Source organism: Trachinotus anak, unplaced genomic scaffold (assembly GCF_046630095.1).
Source record: "Trachinotus anak isolate AG129_WGS33_773 ecotype Australia unplaced genomic scaffold, CSIRO_AGI_Tana_v1 ptg000013l, whole genome shotgun sequence".
Classification (NCBI taxonomy): Eukaryota; Metazoa; Chordata; class Actinopteri; order Carangiformes; family Carangidae; genus Trachinotus; species Trachinotus anak.
Window position 1 is genome coordinate 1,370,978 of NW_027273864.1, and position 13,521 is coordinate 1,384,498.

Genomic DNA, 13,521 nt, shown 5'->3' on the forward strand with positions numbered 1-13,521 from the left:
CCACACAAACAAAATCAGGTCAATGGCTTCTCTGTGCTGCAGGTAATGCTGAGCCTTGACCTTTTTTTCTTATTCTCTTGTGTGTTTCTGCTCATATCTGGCCTGGAGGGCTTTGTTTGTTGGCCAGTCAGGAGTCAGGCAGATATTCAAGCCCCCACAGAGCTGTCACAGCCCACTTACACTAGACAGCTGGCCCGGTGAAGGCCAGCACAGGAGCAGATCACAAGACTGCCTTTTTTGTTCCTGCTAGAATGACCTGTTCTGTGCCCTGTATTCCCTCTTGTGTTTCCCAACGATACCTGTATTTGGATTTTCTGTTTTTGCACCCGTTCCAGAGTTTGGATCACCTTTATTTGGTCTCCTACCTGTGTAGGTCTGTAGGTGTCATTCTTTGTTATCAAAGCTTCTTCACTGCACCTACCTGCCTTTGTGTATGTTGGTATTGGGCCCAGAAATCCTTGAACTGCTAAGCATCCAGACAGAGAGCTCTGCTCTAACTATTCCCATTACTCGCAATCTTATGTTTGAAAATAAATAAAAACCATTACATTAATAGAAAGTCTTGACCATGGAGACAGTCATTTGATATCTGCTTTTTTATTTGTTACATTACATTTGTATTTTGATGTACTGGTGACAATTTGAGTCTTGTTTTAATAAAAAGACACTACAATTGAACATCAATCAGTTAACACAGCAAGTGTTCCTTGCAAGTGTTCCTAAGATGAGATTTATATTTGGTGAAACAAACTACATTTAATTCCTAAGGCCTTTGTATCTATTTTAGTACCTGGTAATGAGACATACTTTGAAATGACTGGATCCCACACAATACAAGTCGATCTTTTTTTATTAGACCTGTCCTGCCTGTCTGATGACAGTCCTGTGACATCACTGGGGTTTTTTCTCAGACTTGTCAAACCCCTCCAAAGACACATCCTCACAACAAATAAACTAATGTTGATGTATAAATTGGGGAGGTTCACCTTAAGTACTACAGAAACTATAGAATAGCTGTTTTAATTTTGCTGCTTGATGAGTGAATGACACAATAAACAATTTCAGTGTTTTATGTGGGTTTGCAAGGTTTAATATACTGTAAATGGATGGAAATATTAACTTTCAAATCAGTCAAACGATATATCAACACATAAATAAGTAACAGCACTCTCCAGACAAATACTCCATAAGAACGAAGCAAAAAGTCTTATTGGATGTTGCCTTGTGGGAAAAAAATAAATAATAAATAATAGCAAATCAACTGAAAAAAAGGATCAAAGCAGTGGAAAGATACAAATCAACTTCCGGTTTGGGACTTTCAAGATAAAATTGGTGTCACATGATCTTTTTTTGCCAGATCGTCCACCCCTAGTTTGAGGTAGAATTCAATTCAATTTCAATTCAATTTTATTTGTATAGCACCCAATCATAATATACATTATCTCGAGGCACTTTACAGGGTAAGGTTGTTATAGAGAAAAACCCAACAGTTCCCACAAAGAGCAGCACTTGGCGACAGGGGGGAGGAAAAACTCCCTTTTAACAGGAAGAAACCTCCAACAGAATCGGGCTCAGGGTGGGCGGCTGTCTGCCTCGACCGGTTGGGTTTAGGAGGAGAAAAGGGGGGATGGAGGGAAAAGAGAGAGAGAGAGAGAGACAAGGAACAGCTGTATAGTGTTATCAATAATAATGATAGATAACAGTGGTTAATAGTAATGATGAGTAGTGGTAGATCTGGATCCTGCTGCTCCCGAGGCAGAGAGACCTGCAAATGAGGTCAGAGAGATAGAGAGAGAGGAGAAGTACAAACTACAGGGGAGAGAAAAAAAATACAAAGTTAATGGCATAAAGTAGTCGAGAGAGAGAGAGAGAGAGAGAGAGCCCAGTGCATCATGGGAATCCTCCAGCAGTCTAGCTCTATAGCAGCATAACTAAGAGATGGCTCAGGACATAGCCGAGCCAGCCCTAACTATAAGCTTTACCAAACGGGACAGTTTCAAGCCTGATCTTAAAGGTAGAGAGGGTGTCTGGCTCCCGAACCCACACTGGGAGCTGGTTCTACAGGAGAGGAGCCTGATAGCATTCAATAGATAGATTGATAGAATTCAACTTTTTGGTTGAATCCATGACAACTCCCAACTTCTGAAACCAAACACACCCAGGAGATTAGTCAGAAACAACTTAGTTTTATCCTTATACATTTTTATGTCCATCCTCCTGGACAAAAACAATTTCCAGATTTGTTGATTTTTTTCCTTTTGTTTGTTTAAGAAATTGGGCAGCTTCATCAGTAAAGCAATTAGAACTTAGCCTTTATTTTTCTGCCACACATATATTTATTTCCCATTTGATAGCTCACTTGTTTTGGGGAATTGTCTCTTCTTGTGTATGTTGTCTACCTTTAATGTTTGACTTTTTCCCTTGTACATGTTTCAGACATGATGCATGATGGACACTACTTTGTTCTTTCTTCCTTGTAATCAATAACTCACAGATCTCTTTAGAGCTCAACTCAAGCAATTCGTCTTTGCTTCCTTGCAGACTTGGACTTTTTGAGAAACTTGTTTCTTAAAATAAGCAGCACCTTCGAATTAAATGGAGGTTTAGTTTTTTATTTAGCTTATATTTCTTTTAGCTGTCAAGTACTTTTCATAATAAACATCTGACTGTGCTCACATTCATGTTTGACAGCACCCTGATTATTATACACATCTTAACATTTAAAGATGTGTTTTATGTCACAATTATCCTGAAGCAGCTCCAGTGTTTTTCTAATTAAGATATACTTGTGTTTTCCAATAATTATCACCCAATAGCATGTGAACATGACAATCAGGGTCACTATAGATTTAAAACAGGAACCAACATTGCCCTGTCTACCTATCAAATACTTTTAATAAATTCTCACAATGACATGAGTTGTAGATGTGCAATGTAACAAAATCACAGGTTGTTTCATTTGTGAACACAGATCTCAGTAAATGGCATAATAATAATGTCATATTCTTATGTTGGTGTCCTCAAATAAACTTAATTTCCATCCAAAATCCTGGCACTTTGATGCCAATAATTATATTCATAATTTTAAACCCAGAAAATACTGCATAGCCATCTCTGTTATAGTTATAATCGAAATGAAATTCATTTCTGTAGTCGGAAGTCATGTACTTTCCCCCAGACATTTTTTCAACTATGTAAAAATACTCTATGATTAGTATTTTCTTTAACATGTTATTCCCACATATCCTACACTGTATGCAAATCTCACTGAGAAATCGGGATCAGACCACATGCCCCACCCATCACTGCGCCAAAATCAGAAAGTAGAAGGATGAACTGATAAGACTGTGGTGGTCAAAGGTCAAGGTCACATGACCACACAAAACACAACATTCCCATAAAACCTTGAGGGGATTTGGTATTGGTACAGACGTTCACATGGGCTCAAGGACAGCCTGATTAGATTTTGATCTATTAAGATTGCTGTGTGAAGTCTTGACTCACACAAATGGTTAATATTTTACATGATTCTGTATAAGTGAGGGTGGAATCTGAAACTACTGTTCTGAGTGGCGGAGGCATACAACCGCTAGTAATTCTGGTCTTAAATGTAAAAAGTTCTGATTAGAATTTATTTAAGTGTACTGTTTGACCATTTGGGCCAATGGTTTGATGTAAGAGAGAGGAAGTATCCACTTCACATCAAACTTTTGACAGGTCTGACCTTTGACCTAATTTGCATAGGGGGAGGGGTTGAGCTTTGACCCGCCCCTCCCCCCCCTCCTTTTTTTTCCTTGCTTGCACATAAGTTTCTCAGAGTCTAGACTTTGTCACAGAACTATAGAGAACTATAGAGTTGGTGTATTTTCAGGAGGAGAGCCCTACACTCAAAAAACTGATCCAAGCCCTTCTTTGATGTGACACATTAAATTGTTGTTTGATTTGCTGAAACAAATCTAGTAAACACTAAATATATGTACATTTAATTGTGGTAACATAATAGTTTCACCTTGACATTCATGATCTCAAAACAAATGTGTTTCATTTGAATTGGGACCGCCCATTGCGCATGTGCGAGGCAACGCGCTCCCAGCCTCTGTTCCTCCCGGTCTTTTTCAGACAACTTCTGCCAACTCTCCTGCGGGATTTTACTTTACAGAGCCACGGAAAGCTGCTGTAATTCCACTCCCTGGTCAGTACTTGATTTTTTATATTTTTAAAAGCTTAATGTGAAAAGAAAAGTGAAGTGAAGTGAGATGAATTTTACTGTCAGTGAAGTCGGACATTGGCTAGCGGGCTAGCTAGCTAGCTAAGATACATGAGGGAGAATGAAGGTTGACTAAGTGTCTGTGGTTACTCAGACTAGTGTTATAACGACACAACTTTTACTTAAAGTGAACATGAACATGAATTATGAGCTCTTACAACTAATGAGTCTGTTTCAGGAGCCCCCCCCCTTAATCGAGCTAGCTCCGGGTGTGGAGCATGCGCACATGCGTAGTTTAACTCCGTTTACATCCACGTCAGATGTCCAGTTATAGTCAGATTAAGACACGTGATTCTGCATATTTAAGCCATGTGCTTCTGTTTGTTTGAGAGATGATGGAAGATTCAGTCTAAATGATGGACAGATGAAGAAAGATACATTTGCATTAGAGGAGATACATTTCACAAGATTCATTTCAGATGAAATTAGAATGATTTTATAAACATCATATGCATCTCCTTCTGCATATCCTTCTCTAAAATCTGAGATTCACAGAGCAAGCTAGATGAACCTCTAGGGCATAACACATGAAAACAGTGGACTTGTCAGTACAGAAAAGGAGTTTCCAGAATTTCAATAAGTTTTTTTTGTTGTTTGTTTTTTACATTTTATGTGGGAAATATGAAACTTGGCAAGTGCTCTCATGAAATGCTGTCTACTTGGTGAAATTATGAGTATCCCATCACTTGCAATGAATATTTGTCTCATCTTTTGCAGTTTCATCAACGGTACCAAGCTACTGGAGGCAACCTCTCAGTGACTGTAAGTAATAGACTGCTACTTAATGCTGGCACATGATCTGCATCATTGTCACATGTTCCATTTTAATTGTGCTAATTGTCTTTACTCTCCTTTTCAGGATAATGAATGTGGAAGTGCAAAGAATGCAGTCTAGAACTAGCTAGCAGGTATTTGTTGCTACAGCATTTCAGGCAGACACATGGGCATTTTAGGGGCAGTTATCGCTTTCCATGTCCATACACAGATTGCCCTTGTATGTTTAACACATGGAATAAGCTATTAAATCACACATACAAACATCATGCTAAACAGACAACTCCAAAGCCATTAGAAACATCTACATTCCAGTGTCATGTGTGTTCTTGCAGAGAACTAGCAACAGAAAGAGATTTTTTTCAACACCTAAATGAACATCTCAGGCATAATGAAACGGTTCCATGTGTGTTTTTAGGCTGCACATTTAAAACCAACATTTACAGTACATTTAACACACACAAAAACAGGAAACACAACCAACATTCATTAAAAGACTTTCAAGCAAATGCAATCTGTACAAGCACTAATTTACATCAGTTAGATAATTCTGCAGGTGGGCTAACAGAATCCATAGACACAGAACATGAATACGAAACACTAAGTTGCTATGATCTTGCAGAGTTACATCCAACAAATTTTATTGAAGAGAAAATTGCATGTATTTTACTGAAGTTGGAAAATATAGTTCACATTCCAAAGGCTGTTATTGATGAGGTCCTCTCTGAACTTCACTTTATATTAAGTACAGAATCTTTGCCTTTGACAAAAGCTACAGTTTGTGGTGTATTTCAGAGCCATAATCTACAAGTTGAAGATTCAGTCGTTGATGAGCTTTCCAATGTTATATGTAAAACTAACCCATTAGGTATAGCCATTGCAAAGGATGGCCCTCTTGCTACTGCTTATAAACGTAAAGAATACTATACCTCTCATTTTAGGGTTGTGGAGCCAGTTGAATACATACTAGATGCCCAAAGGAAAAGGACATTTCAGTACATACCTCTATTACGATCTTTGCAGCAGTTGCTCTCTGATAAAGGTGTCCTTGATCATCTTGAAACTCCAAGAATACAAAACCAGCCATTGTCTTGCTTACAAGAGTACCGCACCATAAGAGATGGTGAGTACTATAAACAAAATAGTTTTCTGTCTAGTGAAGGTTTTAGAATAGCAGTTCATCTTTACATTGATGATTTAGAGATTTGTAACGCTCTGGGGACATCTCGTAAAAAACACAAACTCTGTGGTGTCTACTGGGTTTTGGGAAATTTGCCACCAGGTTCCCATTCAAAACTAAGCTTAATCTATTTAGCTGTGCAAATCCGATGATGTCAAGGCCTATGGCTATCAAAAAGTGTTAGAGCCACTCTTGCAAGACTTGAGTATACTAGAACAGCACGGAGTCTGTCACAGATTGGTCAGTTTGTTAAAGGTTCAGTGCAGTGTGTAATTGCTGACAATCTTGGTGCGCATGCGATAGGTGGATTTGTTGAGAGTTTTTCTGACGGATCAATCTGCAGATTTTGTACGGGAGATAAATCAGAATTTCAGACCAAGGATGTGAAGTCTGGTGCTTTTCAACTTAGAACCAGAGATATCCATGATGCTCTTGTCATTTCTGCTCAGGAAAGTGCAACTATTTACTGTGGTGTCAAAAAGCAGTGTGCTTTAACAGAGCACCTTTCTCATTTTCATGTAAGCACTGGCTATCCTCCTGATATTGTGCATGATCTCTTCGAGGGTGTTGTTCCAGCCGAACTTGCACGCTGTATTAGTTTATTGATCTCAAAAAAATACTTCACTCTTGATTTCCTTAACACATTGATTCAGACATTTCCATACAAATGGGGAGACAAAACCGCCCACATGCCATACCACGCTCTTTCACATCTAGGAACACTATAGGGGGAAATGCACATGAAAATTGGACATTGTTACGATTTCTTCCCTTTATGATTGGGCATATTGTACCAGAAGATGAACCAGCATGGCTAGTGATTCTGGATCTTAAGAATATTGTTGAGTTGGTTGTGGCCCCTGTACACACAGATGAGACCATTGCATATCTTGAGGCTAAGATCTATGATCACAGACAGCGCTATCTTGAACTCTTTCCACATATTAAGCTCCTACCTAAACATCACTATTTAGAGCATTATCCACTAATGATATGTTGCTTCGGACCTCTGGTAGCACTGTGGACAATGAGGTTTGAGGCTAAACATAGCTTCTTCAAGCAGGTTGTTCGGCATACAAACTGCTTTAAAAATATACCTCGCTCACTAGCTACTAAACATCAGTTTATGCTGGCCTATCATGCACATGCCTCCAACTTGAAGAAGTCATCCTTGGAGGTCATGGATGTTTCAATCATGCCTGTGGATGTCCTTAGTGAGGGAGTAAGATCTGAACTGCATCAGAGATACCCAGAGGTCACTGAGGTCCATATGGCAAAACATTTGTCTTACAGTGGTATATGTTACAGTAAGGGAATGCTTATTGTACATGGCTCTGTAGATGGACTTCCGAAGTTTAATGAGATAATTCAGCTGTGCATTGTAAAGGAGAATCTGTTTTTTCTAGTGAGAAGTGCTTGTGCTTGGTACAGGGAGCATTATGGTGGCTTTGAACTGTCTGCCTCACCCACTACAGAGGTTGCCCTAATTGAGCTTGGAGACTTGGAGGACCCATATCCCCTTGTGGAATACATCGTAGGGGGCTTGCGCATGGTAATGTTGAAAAGATTTGTCATCGTTAAAGGTTAGTGACATTGCTGAATATAAATAGTGGAGCCCAACTGATCTATCAGTTTGCCGATTAGCCTGATCACAGACATATTGGTATCAGTGTTGTCCAATGTGCTGATACATTTTTTTTCTTTTTACATAGAATAATGCAGAAAAAAGCTGCATTTCAGACAGTAAAGTTTATTTTTAGGTTGTAAATTATAATAGTCACGTATCAAGTGTTTGATAACTGTATTTGAAGGATCATTGCAAAAACTGTGTGTGTCGCTTTGGCCTCAAAAATTAAGTATCAGTCAGGCTCCACTAAATAGTCTGGGTGTTGGATGTCTGGCTCTTGTAAAATCTGAAAACTATTTTATTTGCATTTCATATATTATGCTTATGTATTCTTTTCTTGTTCTACTTCTCTGTTGTTTCAGATCAGGATTAAAGGTGTTACACAATGGCAAATCCAGCTGTTCTACGGGTCATCTTTGGTGATGGATCTGACTCAAGAAAATTGCACCTGGTTTCTGGTATTCCAGAAACAGTGGACGAACTACATAATCTCGTAAAGACATGCTTTCAATTGCATGAGGACTTCCGTTTGCAGTACATGGATTCTGACTTTAATGAGTTCATGAATCTAACGTCAGTGTCTGAAATCCAAAATAAGAGCACACTCAAAGTAATATACATGTCTCTCACGCCACCACCATCACTTTGTACCCAGTAGGACAGTCTGATGAGGCTTTGAATACCACAAGCCCAAATGCTGAAACCTTTTCTTTTTTATCACTGGCCTCATCAAGCAGCAATGATACGCTGTACACATCGACCCCGCATTCATCCCCAGAATTTCATCCCTCAGGATTGTCCTCCTGGCCCCTAGTCTTTGTGGTCCCTAAATTCACCTGTGAGGCTGAATTTGAGCTACAGCAAAAGAATAATGAGTTCGAGACAAATGCAACATACTTCACCCTGGGCCCAAAGCTAAAAGGGGTTATCCTTGATGGCCTAGCTCAAGAAATGATGAAATACACCAAATACCCAAAAGACTATCAGTGTGAAGAGGTAGCAGCAGCTTTGACAAGGACCCATCCTTGTTTGGGGCAGCTAGGATCCAAGACAGGATTTTGGGGATGGAAACAGTCACTAAAATATAAAATGCAAAATTATCGAACAAAGCTTGGGAGACTCGGTCATCCCGAAATCCGTGTAAACTCCTTGAAACACAAACGAGAAGGCCAAGGCAAAGCTGCAGCTAACATCAAGAAGCCTAGAAAGGCTTAAGTTAACTACATTCCTCTGCACCCAAAAGGTGAAACTGTGGAGAGCCTGGAGAACGAGAGAATTGCTTTACTGTCAGAACTGAAAAAGCGTGACAACGAAGTTGTGATAAAAGCAAAAATGGAGAAAACCTTCTCCCACAGGCGACTCGAGGTTGTGGAACAAAGGCCTATGATAGGAGACTTCAAAAATAGATGGCCTGCCCTGTTTGAGCAGAGTGAAGTAAGTAAATGTTTGTGTGTCGTCAAGTCTTATTATTGTCCATAGTGATTAATGGCTGCACAAGTAACATGTCTGTGCATTGTTGAACATTTTTCAGGTGAATGCAGAGTTCTTGCGGATCACCACGAAGCCACTACAATCTAAGTTCCTGTCACAGATGGACCACTTCTCAGACAAGCTGATCCAGATCTTCCAGAGCAAAGGAGGAGTTAAAGGGCAAAAGATCAAGCACATCCTGGCAATGACAGACTTGGTTAGTATAAATGCATCAAACAAACTTTCACTGTATTGTGGTGGTTAAGTTTATTTCTTGTCTGTAGCTGCTCATTTAAAGAAGTATTTCACAGCTGGAAATATGGTTTTTTCATAACACTAGGAAATAGGTGCTACATGATCAGAGAAAAGGGGCTGTGGCATTTGCTTTTGCCTAAAAGGGAGGGGAGAAAATCTCCAGCTACAAGAATGCACTGCAGTGCATCATACCAAAAAAGACCTCTTGCAAGTTGAGTGGTGCTTGGTTTATACAAAAATGGAAATGCAACAGTCCTAGAACCAAAACAAAATGGTGGGCACTTTGTCCTGCTGCACGTACTACTACTACTCACCTAGTAATGATAACAACAATATGGTTAAGTATTCTTTTAATCTCAGCAAGAGGGAGGCCTGAAGGAAGGAGGTCAATGTTTGAAAACCTTACATGCTCTGACTAATTTCTCAAGCCTACTTAGTGCAGCTATAATTTTCACAATTTAATGTCTGCTTTCCTTTACAGTTTGATTATATAATTATTTTTTTCACATATAATGACAGCCCAAAAACCCACTGATCTTCAGACTGCTCTAATCCCTGCACCATCATAACCAGATGTCTTTATTTGTCACCCATGTTTTAGCGCCATGACATCAACACAAGGAGGGAGTGCATCCTGAAAAGCCTTGTTATCTATGTCAATGAAGACCCAGATGTGTATTTCAAGGAATATTTGCTAAGTTTATTAAAATTCTTTCTCATGTAGTATAATTGTAAACATGCAACATAAAAAATACTGTAATTCATCTTTTTTCTATTTTTCCTGTATTTCCTGTCCTCTGGAACCTCCATTTACTCGTCAGGACATTACTCCGACCTAGTGACACATAGTAGTCACTGTACACACTGTAAATTATCATACGAAGATACACACACAGTACACGCAGACACACCTACCTTTATAAGTGGGGATGGATTTGGTTTCACACTTCAGTTTTGCTGAATATTTTCTGTGGTAGATTCCAAAAGGATCACTACAATTGCATAGTTTTAAAACTGAAAAATGTTGGCCATAAAGCTGCTAACATTGTGTTGCTACTCAGCTCTCTTGCACTGCTATAGCCTTGGCTCTGACAGCTCCAGTTTCAGGCATTGATGGAGCTGAAGCTGATTGGGCTCAGTCCACTGTCATCCATGTTGTGTGCCTCAGATTCCACAGATTCCTTTGTGTTTTCACCTCCAGAATCTGAGGAGCGGTCTGTGGAATAGGTGACCTGAGAGTCTGTGTCGCCGTCCATTTCTATTTTATCTGTCATGTCAAGTAATTTATCACACATCTATGCTCCACCCTGTCTCAGCTCCTCCTCTTTCCTTGTTCTGTCAGTGTCTGCCCACTTTTTAAGCATTTTTCAAAATTATGCAGCAGGTAAAGTTAGGCTTTGGCCGCAGGGGTTAGTTACTCTATAATATTGATACTAATCTAATTCCATGCTTCATTTATGAGAAATACTATGAAACAGCCAATCACTTCAGGAAACAACACTGATGTGTGCATCAGAAGATTCTGTGAAAGCCTGACACACCATCATCACTAACCCTGGCCAGATATCTTAGGTCAAATGTTGAAGGCTACAGCCAAATTAGCACCTGTTTTTTGACCATGACAGCTGATGAACTGTTGCTCTAAACTACTGTTATAGTAACTGTGCATTTATATTTTGTATATGATTTTCTGTTTGTTGTTTAGCGTTTTACTTATTTTTGTTTTCTGTGTTGTTGTTCAGTCCTCTGCAGCTGAGGATGCAGAGAGGGACATCGCCACCACAGTCATGGGGATTTACACAATCGGAAGAGATGGACATGAGGAGCCAGAGGATGTTGGAGTTGTGATTGAGGGCATAAAAGTCCTCAACAATGTTGGCAGCGTCATCATGGGGTTCATCATGCTGTTTGGGCTCATTTATGCCCTTGATCTAGCCTTTCCCGAAAACCTCAAGTACACCTTCGAGTTTTTCCAGAAGATCATTATGAACTTGGATGGACACAAACTGAATGCAAAGATACAGCAGCTGAAAATCAAGCTGTTTTCATAAGGGGCAAACACTGTATCCACACAGTCAGTGACAGTCCGCATGGATGTTTTTCTTGTTCTAATAATATGTTAACTACTTGTGTAGCACATTTTGAAGTGTGTTCCTATGGATAGGCTGTGACTGGACTCGAAGAAATTGCTTTTTTTTTCTTCTTCTTTCGGGTTCTGTTTTGTCCTTCTGCTATCTGTTTGTAGGCATTACATATTACAGTTTATAGTAAAAGCAAAGTTTTCATGTTTTAATGTGAGCTGGTTATACCATGCCTAAGCCTTTGCAGATAAGTCAAGATCGAAGTGCATTTTGAACAGTTTAGATTGAGATTGGTGGAAGAATTTCCATGTTTTGTACTGTTGATGTGTTATATTGTGGTATATGTATATTTCATGCCAGTTTTTAGGCACTACATAGTGCAGTTAATGGTAAAAAAAAATGTTCAGGGTTGGTCTGAACTGGTCAAAACTTGCCGTAGCTTTTCTGCCTGAAACATATATCTGGCTCTGAGGCAGTTTTTCTGTGTGTTTTGACACACAAGTTCCATGTTGATGTTTTATATATATATATATATGTATGTGTACACTCAAAAAAATAATTTGTTCAATGTACTTAATATAGTTATGTCAACAATTTCCACAAAACTGTGTTGTTTTCAAACTAATTTAATACTACTATTACAGAGAAAATAATAACCTTATGTGAAACCAACAAGACTGTATTAAGTAATTTCAATATTATCTGGTCAAGTTAGCCTTAATTGATCAGGCAGTGTTCAGCTAACTAAACAGGTATTCATAACACTGACCTAACTCACTAATGTAAATGTAACTCAGCTGCATTGAGTAACACTAATTGAACAACCCCTTGTAGTTCCAACTTAACTAACTTGAATAATCCGTACTTACATAGATTTTTACTATGGAAGCATGCCCCAAATCTTTCTGTCTGTTAGAATGTCAGGCAATCTGATGCTTTTTTCTTGTTGTCCATAAATATCATGTTTGGATCCAAGACACTAAGGAACTGCCTGCTAAGAAGTTTTGTGTGTGTACCCTAAGCCTGCATGGTATCTTATTCTTCTGTGTGATAGACTTGTCAAAAACTACTAAAATAACAATCACATTTTCAGTTTCTGGAGAGAAAGTACAGTAGAAATCAAAGGCCAAAATACTCACCATGTACTCTCTTATGAGATTTTCAGGGTCTTCATTGAGGTAAACCATTAGTGCTTTCAGTACACAGGCTCTTCTTGTTTCAACAGCATCATTCTACAGCAGAGAACAAGGGAAGTGTGTAAGAGAGGTTACATTGGTATTGCATTGTGCAGCAATTAGCACTACAGATCATCACTGTTCAGCCAAACTGGTCAGACTACTAATTTTCAGCCCTGCAGTAGCCAGCTGGTTAATCTTCATCATAAAAAATAAATAAAATAAAAAGTACCTTATCCAAGTCTGCCATGATAGTCCTTATTTTCCGCCCTGCTGCTCCTCCTTTACTTTTGAAGATTGTCATCAGCCGTGTAGAATGATGATCCAGCTGTTGCATGAATTTCGATCTCAGTGGTGCAGTGGTGATGCGAGTAAACTCTGCTTCTACCTACAGACATTTAAGAAAGTATAAAAACATCAACACAATACAGGTCAAAGAAAACAATAATCAAATTACCGGACCAACAAAATGTTGTTGTGACTTCCTAAGATTAAAATTTTGTCACATGATCAGGTACTGTGTGAATCATTTAATTAATGCAATATAGAACTACAACAAGGATATCCCTTAGTTATTTTTCTCAAAAGTTATAATTTTCACAGATATGATTCTGTTGCCCAGTTCCAATGACCACCACATGCTTGCAGTACAACAAATTTGACACAATGATTTTCTTTTAAATTCATAATTC

General features: G+C 38.9%; 1 protein-coding gene across 5 annotated transcripts; it reads left to right on the plus strand.

The window, feature by feature from the left end:
• The first annotated feature begins 1,399 nt into the window (after positions 1 to 1,399).
• LOC139631183 (uncharacterized) lies at positions 1,400 to 12,511 on the plus strand. 5 transcript variants are annotated; one of them, XM_071495189.1, is made up of 3 exons: positions 1,400 to 4,192; positions 4,985 to 5,029; positions 5,127 to 11,220. In XM_071495189.1, the coding sequence occupies exon 3, from the start codon at positions 5,135 to 5,137 to the stop codon at positions 6,371 to 6,373; it is 1,239 nt and encodes a 412-aa protein (XP_071351290.1). In that variant the 5' UTR covers positions 1,400 to 4,192; positions 4,985 to 5,029; positions 5,127 to 5,134; the 3' UTR covers positions 6,374 to 11,220. The 5 variants fall into 5 exon arrangements, 3 of the variants coding, with proteins under 3 accessions (XP_071351290.1, XP_071351289.1, XP_071351291.1); XM_071495190.1 differs by adding an exon at positions 11,316 to 12,511 and having other exon boundaries at positions 1,766 to 9,282; positions 9,380 to 9,535; XR_011693322.1 differs by having other exon boundaries at positions 1,400 to 9,535; positions 10,175 to 11,220.
• The last annotated feature ends 1,010 nt before the right edge of the window (positions 12,512 to 13,521 follow it).